This window comes from Nicotiana attenuata, chromosome 7, assembly GCF_001879085.1.
Source record: "Nicotiana attenuata strain UT chromosome 7, NIATTr2, whole genome shotgun sequence".
Taxonomy (NCBI): domain Eukaryota; kingdom Viridiplantae; phylum Streptophyta; class Magnoliopsida; order Solanales; family Solanaceae; genus Nicotiana; species Nicotiana attenuata.
This window is the reverse complement of record NC_031995.1, coordinates 37,789,646-37,808,588: the sequence shown is the minus strand read 5'-3', so window position 1 is coordinate 37,808,588 and position 18,943 is coordinate 37,789,646. Positions and strand designations below refer to the sequence as shown.

The window sequence follows — 18,943 nt, the reverse complement described above, 5'->3', positions numbered from 1 at the left end:
GGGAAAACTACCCCCACCACAAGACAATGCAAGATTTGTCGTTTAAAAGCTTTAAACGGTTGTTAATATAGTTCTGTCCAAGTGGAAAAGCTGAGATCCTAAAATTTTTTTAACATTTGGGGTTGATTTCTTATGCACTTTGTACGTAACCTTCTTACCATTCCGGAGATATTACATGTTGTTTTGATGATAATTTGAATATTGTTATTATTGTAACGGTGGATAATAGTACTGTAATCATTTTGTTCGTTTAAAACCACTAAAACAGGCCACCGGATGAGAATTAAAAAAAATGGAGATTCACTAACAAGAGTAATGTGTTAAGCGATTTGTTCTATTTCTCCAATTTAACTAATTACATGTTTTGTTCTAGTTGAATCATTCTTTGGTTTATAAAGTAATTTCTTTTCCATGTCACCGAAATCTTGAGAGCATTTGAATAATTACGGGGAATTTTTAGAAACCACCATAGTTTAGTGGATATTTACCAAGCACAACTAGTGTATTGATAATTACTATTAGTAGCAACAATTATGTTGCTAGGCGCTTGTATCAATATTGTTGTATCAATTTGTTGGATCAAAACGCATATAGCCGAACTCAAATTTCGCTACATCAGTCAGTTGCCATGATGTACCAAACGAATACAGTTTCGATGGAATAGATGCATCAACTGTATTCGGTCGCGTATAATAGTTGTATCAATAAATACAATTTTGATGGAAAAGCTATATTAAATGTATTTTTTTGCGCATAGTGGTTGTATCAATGAATACAATTTTAATATAAAATTTGTATCAACTGTATTCGTTCATATACACTTGCATACACTCGAATTTCATTCTGAAATTTTATCCAAACCTACATCAATTTTGCATCAAATATGTATCAAATCATCCTAAATTTGAGATATAAGCTCCCCAAGATGTTCTCAAATTTTTGAAACCACACCTAGTCCGAAATTTCACACCTAATGGCTGTATAAATGAATACAATTTTGATGGAACAACTATATCAACTATATTCGTTCACATACACTTTGTATACACTCGAATTTCATTATGAAAATTTATCCAAAATCACGTCAAATCTGTACAAAATTATCCTAAATATGACATATAAGGTCCCCAAGATGTTCTCAAACTTTTGGAACTATACCCAATTTGAAATTATTTTAATTTTTCAAACCCAAGTGTTCCCACAACACAAACACACACAAAGCGATAAGTAACTAACACAATAATATTTTACGTGAAAAACTCCCAGCTCACGGGATTGAAAATCACAACCTACACTTGTAGGATTTCAACTTCACTAACCGAGCAACTTTAGATTATAACCTATTGTAACCTAGGAATTAAACTCTTAAAGTCTTAATCTCTCACCTACTTGCAATAACTATATTGCAAGCCTTATTCTAGGAATTAAACTCTTAATCCCTCACCTACTCACAATACCTAAGTCTCTTTGTAATAACTCTATTACAAAGCTAACCACTTGACTAACTATAGTCAAAACAACCACACAGAAGATGGTTTAAGAGATGTCCTACGAAATATTTCTAAACAAACTGAGTAGGAATTACAATTTATAACACAATACAAAGACACAACAATACTAAAGGACATACGACATAATCAATGTTGGGATTTAGTCCTTTTGTTATGTTGCTACTTTGTTCTTCAATGCCTTGGAGAGAATGAAGGCGGCTGCACACTTGATAGAGAAAATCAATTTTAGGTTTGCAAGTGCGTGTTGAAATCCCTTGCCTCATGTTGATAATATAAGAGTGAGGTCATCAAGATGATGCAAGGGAGTGACCAACACACTGCATGCTTCATCATTACTGCTGTATTGTTGCGCGTACAGTTTAGCAGCTTTAACCGTTGTTAGATTTGACTTGTACTGTCACCAGAGGAACTAATCTCTATCTGTTCCCCTTGTCGTTCCCTTATCTGATTTCACTAGAACTTATGCCGGATATTTGAATTGTTGTTCTGAGCATTGAGAGGCTTTGTATCAAGTTCCCTATCTGGTTCTCATATGAAGTTTGTTAAATCATCAAAACAAAATGCACATACCTTATCATAAGTGTAGTTTACTGTTTAATTAGTAGAGAGAAAAAAGAGAGAAAAACTTTGGTGAGGCATTGTATCACAATTATCACGAGTGTGCCTAGAACCAAAAGAGAGTCAGTGTTCGGAGATAACATCAACACAATTGTACGAAAGTTATTTAAGGAGCTTTGAAGAGAGAACACCCTTGCATCCCAAGGGAACTGGAGTAAGATTCACATTGAATCTGAACCAGTATAAAAATTCTGGGTGTCTTTAATTCTGCATTTAGTTCTATCTCTAACTTTATGCTGCCGTTACTTTCAGTCGACTATTTGGTAAACTAGTCAACTACTTAGTTACAAAAAGAAAAATCGACAATTCACCCCTCTTGTACTTTCAAGAAGGAAATTCAACATCTTTATTTTTCATTTATCCAAAACTCTAATTTATTGTTAGTATCCTGTTGAATCTACAAGGACCCCTTAATTGTATTCTCGTTAAGAACTGACTTTAGTTTAAATGAGCCTCAACTATATTCCTTTTGTTAGGTAAACAAATACAACAGTGTAAGCCATTTTTCCTTTTCCTTTTCTTCTCCTTTTTTTTCTTTTTCTTTTTATTTTTTTACTTTGCCTTTACGCTCTGTTTCGAATCTAATAGATGGAGTGTAAACCAAGAAGGAGAACTGACGGTAAAGGATAATAAATTTGCATACATCAAACATATTTTATTTGGTTCTACGAAGAAAAACCAAGAGAAAAAAAAGACCTTCGAATTTGCAAGGGTTTAAAAGCACTAGCAGCAGCAGTTCTTTTTTTAATAGTATCTTTTAATTTACGCGATTCAATAGCCAAGATTGTACCTACACACATGCAATAGGTGTTTACACCAATCCAATAAACATATGATATATATCTTTATAAATATACTATACTTAGTTAATGAATACACATTTTTATCTTGCATTATCACTTAACCATAATGAATTAGTATAGTTTGATGTAAACATTTGCTGTGCAAGTAAGTTTATATTTCCTATTGTTTAATCTTCATGGTCTGATGATGCTAGTTTTGGAAAATTGTGAGGAAATTAGATTTCAAGAAATTTTAAATTTGAATTTAGATTGATATAAATGAAAATTTCATATCTTTTTCGACATTTAGCAGAAAAAACGAGAACATGCTCATTACTTAATAGAACTTATTACACCCTTATATAAATGAGAGGTCAAAGCCTATTGTTTTGCAACTTAATAAGACCTAATACACTTATTGTAGAGATCAAAATTGCAGTTTAATGGTTGCAATTTTATGTTACATCACTTAAGTATAAGATCGAATTTCGATTAAGGGCTTTGGAGTTTATTATTTGCAACTCTATCTTATATTTTTTTAGTTTCCCATCCGGTGTTCGGTACCCGCATTGGAACCTGACTATATTTGGATTTGCGCCGCATAAGGTTCCATTAGGGGGAAAACGCTCCCTACCAATTTTTTTTCTATAATCAGGGAAGAGCAGCCTCATCCTGCGCACCACATCCTTTTGTGATAACTATCACTTGGCTGGATATAAGGTTCAAATCTCAACTATTAAGGGTATTTCTTTGTTCTTTTTGCACCTTCTCCTTCTTCACGAGCCTACTCTGTAAAAAGAGTTAAAGAAAAGGAACAGGAAAGAATTAAAAAAAAAGCATTGTAAAAATTTGTTAGGTTATGTCTTACTAAATATGGATTAATAACACTAGAAAGAGGATAGAAAGCGATTAACAATTACTCCACCATATATACTAAAAAATAAAAAACCAATAACTGCAAGCATAGTCTGTTAGTAAATTTACTATTATCCATTATCAACGTTCCATTTGTTCCTCAAACAAAGACAGATAACGCCACCTAAACCCAATAAAAATAGTTACAGTTGTTTCCGGCATTAGTTTTCTACTCGCTAAATAAGAAAAGCATCTTCTCCAAAACACCCGCACCCCCCCCCCCCCCCCCAACATTACACAGCTACTTCACAACTCACCACACGACATCATCTCCATTCTTCTTCCTCTTTCCCCAACAATCCTACCGCTTCTTTAACACACTCTGTAGACCCATAATCATCAGATCTGAAGTTCCCAAAGTTTAACCCCCACATTTCAATACTGTCTGATCTCCTCTCCCATTTTCCCAAATACCCGCCAGATGTTTGTGTAATTGCCTCTTAGAAAAAATACGGTTAATTGTGGGGCATTTTCATATCCCAGATGGGAATGCCTGCAAAACGATGAGCAAAACCAGAGACGAAGAAGAAAACGAGGAGGACCAGAGCTTTCACGACTCACTTGACCGTTTACTCTCTTCTACTAACACGTCTTGCTCTTCTTCTCCTTCTTCTGACAACGAACAAGACGATATTAAAGATCTTAGTTTTGACTTGGGTTCCCCACTAAATTATGGTGTTCCGGACCCACTCCCTGTTCCTCGGTTTCCTATGGGTGTCTCCAACAACTATGATGTTTGGATCTCTGAACCCTCCTCCGTTGAAGAACGCCGTATTCGCCTCCTTAGTCAGATGGGTCTCAGCCGTGACCCTTCTCTCCTCCGCCACAGACCTTCACTCTCCCAGTCTTCAGCTGCCGACTACGGTGCCGCCAGCGACAGACTGGAGATTTTCGGCAGATCGGCCTCAGCTAATCATTTAGTTGCTGCCGGCGGTGGTGAGGTTATTGCTAATACTAGTATTAATAATAATTCCAAAACTAGTAATGTTATTACTAAGAGTAGTAGTGCTTGTGGGATCGTTCGATCAAAATCGGACAGTGATCGGAATTCCTCTAATTGTTGTTCTACTTCTTCTTGTTGTCGTTCAGTTCATAAAAATACTGAAGTTATTTCCATGAATTCTACTGCCTTGTCATCATCGTCAGTACAAGTAAATATGGTCAATGGGGTTGGCGGTATAGTTGTACATAATAATAATCGAAACCGTAGTAAAAGTCTCAGCGAGGATCTATTGCATAATGGTGGCAATGGATCTCCGAAAAAGAAGCCACCCACTGGGAAGCTGAGAACTGATAATGGGACCTGTAATTTGTTGACAAATAGTGAGGTGGAGGAAGGGTTGGTGGAATCAACTGGAGATCTTGGAACTGAAGAGCAGAATGTTTGCACAATAAAGAATCTTGATAATGGGAAGGAGTTTGTGGTTAAGGAAGTTAAGGAAGACGGAACGTGGAAAAAGGTTAAGGAAGTGGGTACAGGAAGGCAGTTGACAATGGAAGAGTTTGAGATGTGTGTTGGGACTTCACCAATTGTTCAAGAACTAATGAGAAGGCAGAATGTAGAGGATGGGAATAAGGATAGTTTGGATTGTAATAATATGAATGAGGATGGTGAGACTGGTGGACCCAAGTCGAAGAGGAGGGGGAGTTGGTTGAAGAGTATCAGAAATGTGGCTGGTGCTATGACAGGTCATAAGGAGCGGCGTAGCAGTGATGAGAGGGATACATCATCTGAGAAGGGTGGCAGAAGGTCTAGTTCGGCAACAGATGATAGTCAGGATACTTCTTTTCATGGACCAGAAAGAGTACGGGCTCGGCAGTATGGGAAGTCCTGCAAAGAACTTACAGCACTGTATAAGAGCCAAGAGATACTGGCACATAATGGATCTATTTGGACCATCAAATTTAGTTTGGACGGGAAGTATCTCGCCAGTGCTGGTGAAGACTGTATAATACATGTCTGGCAAGTAACTGAATCAGAGAGGAAGGGTGACCTATTGCTGGATAAGCCAGAAGACGGGAATTTAAATCTCTTGCTTTTGGCGAATGGGTCTCCTGAGCCAACTACATTATCACCAAATGATGGCCACCTGGAGAAGAAAAGAAGAGGAAGATTGTCTATAAGTCGAAAATCAGGGAGCTTTGACCATGTTTTGGTACCAGAGACTGTTTTTGCACTTTCAGAAAAGCCTATCTCTTCATTTCAGGGGCATGTGGATGATGTGCTTGACCTCTCATGGTCCAAGTCTCAGGTTAGTTGGCACTATTTATTTTTATTCTTGGGCACGTTCTGGACCCTTGACTTACCTACGAAAAAGTTAAGCCTTCTTTACATTCGTTGATGCTAAACATTTCACTAATGTGAATATGCCAATATTCAGCTATCGAAGTTATTTGTACCTTGTCAAATCTCTTCAGATACTTTACTACCTATCAAATAACAATATATTCGAACAGTAAGTCAGTAGGAGTAAATGGCTTGTAATAGATGAGAAGCAGAGGCTGATATTTTCAATTCAGTCACAATAAAGATGATTCTTTTGGTCAGATGTCAGATAGTCAGTGTTTATATTTTATCAATTAACGTATTCCACTTGCCTTCATGTTCCGCTGATAACCTGTAAAATTGATCAAAACTTGCAATCTATTTGCCACTGGTTCAAGTTGATGGATAACTAATTCAGGGGTTGAGTGGTCTGCTGAATAATAGATTTATGTCATTGTGGACCTAGTAGCATGTAACAATCCTCACTTTACTGTGAAAGTTTTGCTGAAGGTATATGAGGATTGGTTCTTTAGGTGTTCTGGCAGTATGATATCATAGAGTTGCTTTGTGTGAGAGTACACAAAATGACGAAATGAAGAGTCACTAAATCTCTTTGTAAGATAATAGACGGTGGCCGGGCTTGACACTGGATGTCACTCTATTATCTGGATCTCAGCTTGTTAACAAGTTTTGTGCTTCTTGGCCGACCCCTTTGGTTGGGAAAACTAGTGTCTTTTATCATAGTTGCTTTGTCTCACCCATGGGTAAAAGGTTGATACCAAGAGAGTAACAGAGCTTCAGTTTATCCCATTATTCAGTATCTTGCATTAAGCTTTGAGCTTTCCCTAGTTAACTCCATTTAGCACTTATCCAATTGTTTCTTCCTTGTTTATGACACAAGTGAATATCTTGTAATTAGAATAAACGGCTGTGGTTTAATGAACAAAAGGTTTGATCTTGGTCCTTATAAAAACAAAAAACAAAAAAACAGTTGATTTAGCTGGTTGTATATCAAATGGCTGCATGCTGTTGTGGCTTGTGCCTTTTTTTTTTTATAAAAATTACTTAAACTAGCTTGCACCTTTTAATATAAATTGTTTATTAAAACAAGGCAGCATAATCTCTATCTTTGCACCATTTTCTTTCTTGTTTCTGTCTTCTGAGAATATTATCCAGATGCAGTTTTATGGTTATAGATGCTGGATGATTCTTTAAAGTTGCATAATTTAATGGTTTTATTCAATGACTCCTGATATTTGTAGTTCCTGATTAGTAGGAATCTTGGAAAATATGTTCCTTTTTATTTGGTTGGAGCCACAAGCCCATTATTTTCCTTGGGTTAATGAGCTAATTATGGTATCTGATACATTCTATCATTTTCCTTTCACAGCATTTGCTTTCATCGTCAATGGACAAAACAGTGCGGCTTTGGCATTTGTCTAGCAAGTCTTGTTTGAAGGTCTTCTCACATAGTGATTATGGTATGTGTATTCACTTTGAGTTATTATTTTCACCCTTCTGCTCCCATGGGAGCAATTTTTTAGTTTAATGAATATGAAGAGCAGTGTTTGTTAAAAAAAATTTTAAAGAACAATATGACCTAGAAATTACTTTGAATAGATGATTACGTAGGGTGGAACTTTTTCACTAATTGACTGATTGCAGTGTGCTCTTGATTTGCTTTCTTTGGCACAGTAACCTGCATCCAGTTTAACCCTGTTGATGATCGATACTTTATCAGTGGATCCCTAGATGCTAAGGTTCGTATATGGAGCATTCCTGAGAGGCAAGTTGTTGATTGGAATGATCTGCATGAGATGGTCACTGCTGCTTGCTATACGCCAGATGGTCAGGTGAGACTGTTAAACATAGAGCTTGCTGTGGTGTTATGTTGAACCAACTGGAAGTGCTTAGGTTTTGCATCGTTCCAATTTCAATTGCTAAGTTTTATTATTGTTTAAAGGGTGCATTTGTTGGTTCATACAAGGGGAGTTGTCGTCTCTACAACACATCAGGTTTGACTTATTGTCCCTCTTGTTCTTGTTCCCCCTCCTTCTCATGCTCCTTTAGAGGAAAGCTAAGCAATCTGCATGCTGACATTTTCTACCTCTCTGTTTCCAGATAATAAATTGCAGCAAAAAGCTCAAATCAATTTGCAGAATAAGAAGAAGAAGGCTCACCAGAAGAAAATTACTGGTTTCCAGGTAATTCTTAATTGATTGCTGTTAGATGCACTGGTTTTTGCCTCACTTGAGCTTTAGTGCTACTGCCTTCTTTTTCTCCACATATTATTGTTCGAAACTCAAAGGTTCTGTTCCCTTCTCATGTTAACTGGATATTCTGGTGCATAATGTGTGTATAGACACATATCTTTCAAATAACCTCAATGTAGGTTCTCTAAATTCGAGCAGAACAATTTTTGAAAGGTTCTTTCTTGATAGATGAAAAAATAAGTCTTTGTGCATGATGGGTTAAACACTAAAAGTAGGGAAGTAGGGCAGGACCAAGGCAGTGCCTATAGGGTCCTTGGTCTTTATTGGTTACAGAGATTGAAATCTGGCACTCTAAGATGTACATCCACTAGTCCTTTCTTCCCAATCAAGATGTTCTGCTTTAACTTCTTAAAGGTATTAAGGTAAAATATTTCTGGTGCCAAAGTGGAGCTAAAGTTGAATCTTCAGAGATTTTGAACTACTTGTATCATTAAAAGTTGAATCTTCAGAGATTTTGAACTACTTGTATCATTAAAAGTGTTCCCTGTTACTCTCTGGAAATATCCTTTTTCTGGCTAACTCCAAATAGCAAGTAGGACGTTAATATGCGACATATGGAATAATTGCTTTTGTCTGGATTAGTTGCTTTATGACCTTTACATATTCTTTAGTTGCTGATAGTTTTTATTTAACAGTTTGTGCCAGGGAGTACATCAGAAGTGCTTGTAACATCTGCAGACTCGAGAGTTCGGGTGGTTGATGGTGCTGATCTTGTTCACAAGTTCAAAGGTACATTTGAATTGCTAGAATTACCTTAAATAAAGCTGGTCCGTCGCGTAATGAATTTATAGTTAGTCCCACTTGACCAATTGTATGTAGCAGTCTAAAGCTGGAAAATCCATCCTTTTCCATCATTCTATTCCACCTTATGGATACAATTGTGATTGCACAACTTATGATGGCTTGTAGCTGTTGGGACTTCCCCCTTTCTCTCATGCACCTATTTGGACTTGAGCATCTCATTTTTTTGTATGCTTTCTTTTCTCATCACATTTTTTTGTATGCTTTCCTTTCTCATCACATTTTTTTGTATGCTTTTCTTTCTTACTTTTGTATTTTTTTTGAGATGGGAAAATAAACAATAAAATTTGGGTTGGCAAGGAATGGAAAACAGTGAAAACACTTGTTTACTAAATAAATAATGGATGTTGTAAAAGGTAAAAAATTAATAGGATGTTAATACTTTAGTTCATTGTATTGGGAACATGTATAAGATTTAATAACAAAAATATGTAAGACAGTTGTGACATACTGACATACTCTTGCAAGTCTAAATGCTTTTGCCTCTTGGTTTTTGTCAATCATTGCTTTGAAGTGAAAAAGAAAGTTGTCATTTTATTGTACTTTACCTTTTTGAAATATTGAACTTGGTTGCCGTAATGTAGATTCTATGAGTATGAACTGTGCTCAAATATAAAATTACATAGAAAAGATCATTAACTTTTTAGAACTTACCAAATAGATATCTTGGTTTTTAGAATTGCTCAGGACACTACTATTTTAGTATCCTGTATTTCTTCTGCCTGAATCAGTCGAAGCATTTAGTAATAGACACGAGCTATAAATGATGAAAATGGTTAAGATATTTTGCATCGAGTAGGACATGATCAACTCTCTCACTTCACTTGGTGGACCATAATTTTTCTCACATAACCTGCCTGCTACTGATTTTGTTGGATAGGTAATTGCCTCTACTTATGTTGAAATTTACCTATTGGATGTGAAGATGTTGAAGTCAAATCTAAAGATCTGCTTAGATTTGCCTTAAGTAATAGTTTATCAAAAAAAGGAAAAGAAAAGGAAGGAGTTCCTTCTAGATGGAGAACAAATCTTTGAGATTCAGTGATCTTTTTATTGTGTCCCTTCTGGTGCACTCTGCTGGTTTCATTGCATTTGGCCACAACTTAGTACCATGGCGCCTTGAGCCATTATTGTGTGTTGCTCTTTGATGTTTCTTTTAACTGAGTTAATAAATATTCAGGAACCATATCCATGGTCTTTTAGATATATCGGAATTGTGAGATGTTTGTCATCCTGTAAAACTTCCACTTTTAATTTTTCCTGCTATCCTAGTATTGAGTTGCATCAACCATGACAGGCTTTCGCAATACAAACAGCCAAATCTCAGCTTCTGTGTCTGCTGATGGTAGATATGTGGTCTGTGCCAGCGAGGACTCACATGTCTATATCTGGAAACATGAAGGTGATTCTCGGCCAAGCAGGCATAAAGGTGTTACTATTACACAGTCGTATGAGCATTTCCATTGTCAAGATGTTTCAATGGCCATTCCTTGGCCTGGCATGTCTGATAATTGGAGATTCCCTTATTCCTCTGGGGAACAGAATGGGCATGCTGATCGTCTTGATGAGGTTTCCACTGCCAACCATCCACCTACACCCATTGAAGAGAATGGCAACGAGTGCTCACCGCTGACATCTGGCTGCAGTAACAGTCCTCTTCATGGAACTTTAAGTAGTGCCATGAACAGCTACTTTTTTGATAGATTCTCAGCGACATGGCCCGAGGAAAAACTCTTGTTAGCTACTAAAAATCGTAGTCCTCGTGTCAGCATAGATGCCAGTGTTGACTTCTCCAACGGTTCAAATCACAGCAAGTCTGCCTGGGGTTTGGTCATTGTAACCGCAGGTCGAAGAGGGGAAATCAGGACTTTCCAAAATTTTGGACTACCAATCCGGATTTAGAGGGCCGAGAAGTCTCAGAGAGTTGATCATGATTCCACGCTACACGTTGCTACAGCCAAGTTTGCGAAGTTTGTACAGATATTGGTGAGATTTGTAATGTTAGTGATTTTTCTTTGTTTCTTGTGCTCGTGCCAGTGGTTCTGGGACTAAGATAGGACCCTGCCTGACTAGGCATTGTGAAAGGAACAAAACTGGTCTGGAGGTTGTGGGGGTGGGGGTGGGGGTGGGGGTGGGGGGATATATTATCTGGATATGGGATAATAGAGAAAAAAAAAAGAAAAAAAAAATACACCTTGGTTAGAAACCGATGGTTTTTCTGTAATCGGCAATTGTAGAGTTGAGAATTGTGAAGGTTTATTGAATTGAAACGAAATTCTTTTAGAATTCATTCAACTTCAAGCTGGTTGTGTATACATAAAGTCAATGGAGCTCGAAGTGAGTGGGGTTACTGTTGTCAGTATACTTGTGAATACATTGGTAAATGTAGAGATATATGTATGTAAGTTTTCTGTGGATTCATTTCTTCGACATTATGATTGTCGGGCACTCTCCTCTCCTTTTTCCTCTTTTCTGTCTCTTTGTAGTATGATCGAACATACTCCAATTTGATTAAAAAGGGACCCCCCCAAAAAAAGAACATCTCTTAACACGTAAGGAAAGGGGTGTTTGCCTTGTGGTCGTTGATGCAAAATCAGAATGAAGGCAACGATATGTTTGTCTAACATACAAATGCAATTTTTTTGACGTCACCAATCGATTCTTCATACATGAATAAAGTTGTGCTTGCTTTGTGCAAAGAGACCAACAATCCCTCTCCGGGCACTTGATCGAGGAAAATGTAGAAATATAATTTAACTATTGCAACAGGTAGCCTATCACTTATTTATCGTTTATTTACTGTCACCAATCGATTCTTTATACATAGAATTACTTGCACCTTCTAGGTGACATTATGAAATTTTTTATTCTGCGTCTCATACAACTGACACTAGTTGTATGAGTGTATACGGTCCAAATCAGGTATGCCGATTATCCGTGCTCGAGGGGTCGCCCTAAGCCCGAGTTTAGGAAAGGTCGAGTTCGAGCTCGATGGACCAAACTCGAGCTCGAAGACAGAGTGCAATGCCATAGGATCGAAGTACAATGAGTATCGAAGCCGAGTATGCCCAACCCCGAAATAATGCCGTTATGGATTTGTAACAGAATGAGCAAGATTCCTGCCACGTCCCTAAGATCATGGCCTAAATCCCGGAGCAGACTCGTACGAATCCGTACTAGGCGGTTAGACAACTGTCCCAATAAGATTCTTTACTGTAAATGGAAATGTACCTTATTTAGGGTTCCCCTATTATATAAAAGGGACCCAATCATGTGTAAATATCATCTAATTATTGGCAAAGAATATACTCTCTACTTTTCGCTCATTGTTCATCAAAATTATCCTTTAGCTTTATTGTTCTTGCTTTATTATTCTTGATTCATCTCGAGGTCACTGAGCTCGAGGTCGATACTGTTAAGTAACACTGGTTTGATTCACTCATTTCTTTCATTTCTACTTTATAGTATCTGATTATTAATTGGTATTGAACTAAATCACATAAAACCACAAATTAAATTTAATTGTTAATCGTATTTTCAAGGTAAACAGTTTGGCGCCCACCGTGGGTTTAAAGATAATAGTGATTATTTTAGTACTGATTCTCATAACACACATTATTTTTACACTTTTTCTTGTCAAGAATTTTTGATTCTCAGGATTAAAACATGTCAAACTCGCAAAACGCATCTGTTCATGACAACGAAAGTCTTGGATTTCATGGGCAAAACAACAATGTAGGGGTCAGTGTACCACCGATAAACCCCGGGGAAGTGCCAAATATGGAACTAGTTGATGTTAGTTCGCACATTGCTTTGAATGCAGATTTAGGCGCAGACCCCGGAGGAAGTGTACGCAGGAAGGCCCGATCTGGGGGCCAAGGAACACAAGGTATAGGAGATGGGGGAGTCAGCCTCCAAGTTATATTCGAGATGCTGCAAGCCCAGCAGATTGCCATCGCTCAACTTCAGAGTCAGAATAAAACTCCGAGTATAGCCGAACCAGAAAACACTCGACGTGCTGAACCGGCGCCAGAGAGGTCGAACGAAAATGGCTCGGGGACTGACCCCACCATTATGAGAATGCTCAAAGATCTCACCAAGAGGATCGAGTCTGGGGAAAAGAAGATTGAGGACAATGATAAAAAGGTGGAGACTTATAACTCCCGTGTTGACCAAATACCGGGGGCACCTCCGGTTTTGAAAGGTTTAGATGCCAAAAAGTTCATACAAAAATCATTCCCTCAGAGCGCGGCTCCGATGACCATTCCTAAGAAGTTTCACATGCCCGATATACCCAAATATAACGGGACAACCGACCCTAATGAGCATATTACCTAATATACTTGCGGGATTAAAGGAAACGACCTGAATGATGATGAGATCGAGTCACTATTGTTGACAAAATTTGGGGAAACTTTGTCGAAAGGAGCCATGATTTGGTATCACAACTTGCCTCCTAACTCTACTGATTCGTTTGCTATGTTAGCAGACGCCTTCATGAAAGCACACGCTGGGGCCATAAAGGTGGCGACGAGGAAATCAGACGTTTTCAAGATAAAACAGAGGAAAACGATGAGATGTTGTGAGAGTTCGTGTCTAGGTTTCAGATGGAACGAATGGAATTACCACCGGTCTCGGATGACTGGGCAGTACAAGATTTTATGCAAGGTTTGAATGAAAGGAGTTAGATTGTGTCTCAACAATTAAAGCAGAATCTGATCGAGTATCCAGCTGTGACGTGGTCGGACATGCATAATCATTATCAATCAAAGATCAGGGTCGAGGACGACCAGTTGGGAGCCCCCTCGGGATCAGTTCATCCTAATAGATTGGCAGTCGAGCCCCCGGGGGATACAGACAGGGAATCGAGGTCAAACAAGGAATGGTATCAGCCGTATGTCGATCGAAGAAACAACGGCTCGGGCCGTAACGCTCCTCGGAATGATCGAGGTCAAAGCTCTCGGGGACTCATGAGTAAAAATGGGTTCGATAAACATACCGACCCTGCAGAGGCACCTCGACTGACGGAGTATAATTTCAGCGTAGATGCATCAGGGATCGTGTCAGCTATTGGAAGAATCAAATACACCAGATGGCCCAGGCCCATACAAACCGATCCTTCTCAAAGGAATCCAAACTTGATGTGCAAGTATCATGGCACACATGGTCATAGAACCGAAGATTGCAGGCAGCTAAGGGAGAAGGTAGCTCGATTGTTCAACGAGGGTCACCTTGGAGAATTTCTCAGTGATCGAGCCAAGAACCACTTCAATGAGAGAGATGCAAGCAGGAAAAATGAACAGGAATAACCACAACATGTAATCCACATGATCGTTGGTGGTGTAGATGTCCCTCAAGGACCTGTATTCAAACGCACCAAGGTATCGATCACCAGAGAAAAACGGACTCGGAGCTATGTGCCCGAGGACGCCTTATCATTCTATGACGAGGAAGCAGAAGGCATATCTCAGCCGCACAATGATGCCCTGGTAATTTCTATCCTTTTAAACAAAATTCAAGTTAAACATGTTCTAGTGGATCCAGGTAGATCTGCAAACATAATCATATCAAGGGTCGTAGAACAGCTCGGCCTACAGGATCAGATTGTACCTGCGTCCTGGGTCCTAAATGGCTTCAACATGGCAAGCGAGACAACAAAAGGGGAGATAATCCTCATAGTAAATGTAGCCGGGACCATACAAGATACGAAGTTCCATGTTATCGAAGGCGACATGAGGTATAATGCACTCCTCGGGAGACCATGGATACACAACATGAGGGCAGTACCTTCAACTCTTCATCAGATGATGAATTTCCCAATAGAGGATGGAGTGAAAACGATTTACGGAGAGCAACACGCTGCAAAGGAAATTTTTGCAGTCGATGATGTGACGCCAATACCAGATCCTTTGACCTCGAAAAAGTAGAACACCAAAGAAAAACAGGCGTCTAAATAGCAATCACCGCCTCCAGCCTCGACGGAATCGGAGCAACAGGTAATCGGAGACGAAGAAGAGGATTTCCTTACTCCTCGAACTTTTGTCGTTCCCAAAGAGTCTGATGCAACCAAGTCAACGGTCGAGGAGCTGGAGCAGGTCATACTGATTGAATACATGCCCGAGAGAAAGGTATACCTGGGAATGGGATTAACCCCCGAACTCAGGAAAAAACTCATTCAATTTCTTATTGATAATATGGATTGCTTTGCTTGGTCCCATATAGATATGACAGGGATCCCACCGGAAATAACAACACACCGGCTAAGCCTCGATCCCAGGTTCAAACCAGTAAAACAAAAAAAGAGGCCCTAGTCCGAGGTGAAGCATGCATTCTTAAAGGACGAGGTAACCAAACTTCATAAAATAGGGTCTATTCGGGAGGTAAAATACTCCTAATGGTTAGCCAACGTAGTTGTAGTTCCTAAAAAAGGAAACAAGCTTAGAATGGGCGTAGATTACAAGGATTTAAACAAAGCATGCCCAAAAGACTCTTTCCCACTGCCCAACATCGATCGTATGATCGATGCCACGACCGGCCACGAGATCCTAACTTTTCTCGATGCCTACTCCGGGTACAATCAAATTCAGATGAACCCGGAAGACCAGGAAAAGACCTCATTTATCACTAAATTTGGAACTTATTGTTACAACGTAATGCACTTCGGGCTAAAAAATGCAGGAGCTACATACCAACGCCTAGTTAAAAAAATGTTTGAGGAACAGATAGGTAAATCGATGGAAGTTTACATTGATGATATGTTGGTTAAGTTCCTGTGCGCAGAGGACCATTTAACTCATTTGCAGGAAACATTCAAAATTTGAGGAAGTACAACATGAAGCTTAACCCGGAAAAATGTGCCTTCGGAGTCGGCTCGGGTAAGTTCCTCGGCTTCATGGTGTCGAATCGGGGTATCGAAATCAACCCCGACAAGATCAATGCCATCGAGGATATCACGGTCGTGGATAGTGTGAAGGTCGTGCAAAGGATAACAGGACGAATAGCTGCCTTAGGTCAGTTCATTTCGAGGTCATCAGATCGAAGTCACCGTTTCTTTTCCTTGCTCAAAAAGAAAAAGGATTTCGCGTGGACCCCGGAATGCCAGCAAGCCTTAGAAGAATTGAAGCGATACTTATCGAGCCCGCCTTTGCTTCACACCCCAAAGGTAGATGAAAAAATTTACTTATATTTGGCAGTATCCGAGATAGCGGTAAGTGGGGTACTAGTTCGAGAAGAGCAAGGTACGTAATTCCCTGTTTATTCCTCGTACTCAAAGTGGAGAAAGAACTCCTGCTAAGATCGGGTACATCATCGGGGGTATGGACCCTTTTCATGAACGTACCTCAAATGTGAAAGGGTCCGGGCTTGGCATTGTCTTGAAGCTACCTACTGGTAGTACCATTAGACAATCTGTCAAAACTTCTAGGTTGACTAATAATGAGGCCGAGTATGAGGCCATGATTGTAGGTCTCGAGCTAGTAAAGAGCTTGGGAGAAGAAGTCATCGAAGTCAAGTGCAATTCATTGTTGGTGGTAAACCAAGTAAACAAAAGTTTTGAAGTCCGAGAGGATAGGATACAACGGTATTTGGATAAGCTACAGGTAACTTTGCATCGCTTCAAGGAGTGGACTCTATATCATGTGCCTCGAGAACAAAATAGTGAGGCCAATGCACTTGCTAATTTGGGATCCTCGGTTGAAGAAGATGATATCGTCCCGAGGACTGTCGTCCAATTATCGAGGTTTGTGGTTGAAGAGGGTTATGCCGAGATAAATTCTACAAGCCTGACTTGGGATTGGAGGAATAAGTATATCGATTATTTGAAAAGTGGAAAACTCCCATCGGACCACAAAGAATCGAGGGCCCTACGAACCAAGGCTGCTAGATTCACATTAGATGAAGACGGAACATTGTATAGGAGGACATTCGATGGGCCATTGGCGGTATGTTTAGGGCCGGGGGACACCGATTATGTTCTACGAGAAATCCACAAAGGCACTTGTGGGAATCGCTCCGGCACCGAGTCTTTGATTCGCAAAATTATCAGAGCAAGGTATTATTGGGATAGCATGGAGAAAGATACTAAGGAGTTTGTCAAAAAATGTGATAAGTGCCAACGGTTTGCACCGATGATCCATCAGCCCGGAGAATAACTCCACTCAGTCCTATCCCCGTGGCCTTTCATGAAATGGGGAATGGACATAGTCGACCCTCTACCAACGGCCCCAGGTAAAGCTAAATTTATTTTGTTTATGACTGATTATTTTTCTAAATGGGTGGAAGCACAGGCCTTCGAGAAGGTAAAAAAAATAAGTTATTGACTTCATCTGGGACCACATCATATGCCGGTTCGGGATTGTATGTGACAATGGAAAGCAATTCGTCGGCAGCAAGGTAACGGGGTTCCTTGAAGCACATAAAATAAAGAGGATCTTATCAACACCATACCACCCGACCGGGAATGGATAGGCCGAGTCAACAAACAAAAATATCATTCAAAACTTAAAGAAAATATTGGACGATGCAAAGGGAAAATGGAGAGAAGTTCTACCCGAGGTCCTTTGGGCATATCAAACAACATCGAAGTCTAGCACGGGGGCTACTCGGTTTTCTTTAGTATATGGCTCCGAGGCCCTTATCCCTATCGAGGTCGGAGAACCCAGCACTAGGTTTCGATATGCATCGGAGGAATCAAATCACGAGGCTATGAATACTAGCCTCAAGCTATTAGATGAAAAACGAGAGGCAGCACTTGTTCGGATGGTCGCGTAGAAGCAAAGAACCGAGAGATACTGCAATAGAAGGACCAACCTTCGACACTTTGGAATCGGGGACTTAGTTCTACGAAAAGTCACCCTCAATACTCGAGACCCGAATGAAGGGAAACTAGGCCCGAATTGGGAAGGACCGTACCGAGTCCTCGAAGTTGTCTGTAAAGGATCTTACAAACTTAGCACAATGGAAGGTGAACAACTGCCAAACAATTGGAACGTATCACTACTTAAACGATACTATTGCTAAGGTATGACTTTATCCTTTTGTCCATTTGAATTTGAAACTATCCATTGCAGGTGACCGATAGAAGATATTGAAGACACTTTTCTACACGAAGGCCTTAGGTTTTAAAGCACGTGTTGCACTCTTTTTCCCTCAGATCGGATTTTGTCCCAAATGGATTTTACCGGCGAGGTTTTTAACTAGGCAACAATTATGTGCTACCTAAGGAGAACTCAGTATCCAAGGCTTTTTTTCGATCAACCTCGAATACTGGGGGGCATCACCCTCGGAGGTTATATTTTCGAGAAAAATACTTCACGCCAAAGAGGGCCTCGCTAGGAGAAATTTGTAATGGGCCAAACGGTCAGATGAACCGTGACCATATAGAACAGTCGAGCCCCGACGGCAAAACATGTACGCATGAATCAATTATTCAAAGAAGCATTCTTTCTATATCAAAACACTTTGTGTCTCAAAGAAGTCTACTATTATACGAGCTTCATACTTACAATTCTACGGGAAACGGCTCAAGAGCCAGAACGCAAATGCACCCCAAATACTATCATCGATAGTCAACACATCCGAGTCATCGAAAACTCGAACTCATAATGTAAGGCCCCGAAAAATTTCGCTAAGTAACCTGGGATCTCGTGGTGCCACGTAGGCTTATTATAATATTTTTATATGCTATTAACCTGGTGTACATCAATTGGATTTGGTAAATATGTGTATAAGTCTTATGGTAAGTAATTTGGGGTCTAAGGAGAGGCCTAAGTCTAAGCC

General features: G+C 39.5%; 1 protein-coding gene across 1 annotated transcript; it reads left to right on the top strand.

Moving 5' to 3' along the window:
• Positions 3,950 to 11,280, top strand: LOC109228954 (protein tipD). Its single transcript, XM_019394232.1, has 7 exons — positions 3,950 to 6,078; positions 7,483 to 7,573; positions 7,788 to 7,945; positions 8,056 to 8,107; positions 8,214 to 8,296; positions 9,001 to 9,094; positions 10,464 to 11,280. The coding sequence occupies exons 1-7, from the start codon at positions 4,330 to 4,332 to the stop codon at positions 11,066 to 11,068; spliced, it is 2,832 nt and encodes a 943-aa protein (XP_019249777.1). The 5' UTR covers positions 3,950 to 4,329; the 3' UTR covers positions 11,069 to 11,280.

Bases quoted from the DNA above. Each gene is read 5' to 3' on its own strand.
- LOC109228954 (XM_019394232.1), top strand. From the start codon at position 4,330: ATGAGCAAAACCAGAGACGAAGAAGAAAACGAGGAGGACCAGAGCTTT. The intron at 7,574-7,787 runs GTATGTGTATTC...TCTTTGGCACAG, and splicing joins CTTCTCACATAGTGATTATG to TAACCTGCATCCAGTTTAAC. The intron at 9,095-10,463 runs GTACATTTGAAT...CAACCATGACAG, and splicing joins TCTTGTTCACAAGTTCAAAG to GCTTTCGCAATACAAACAGC.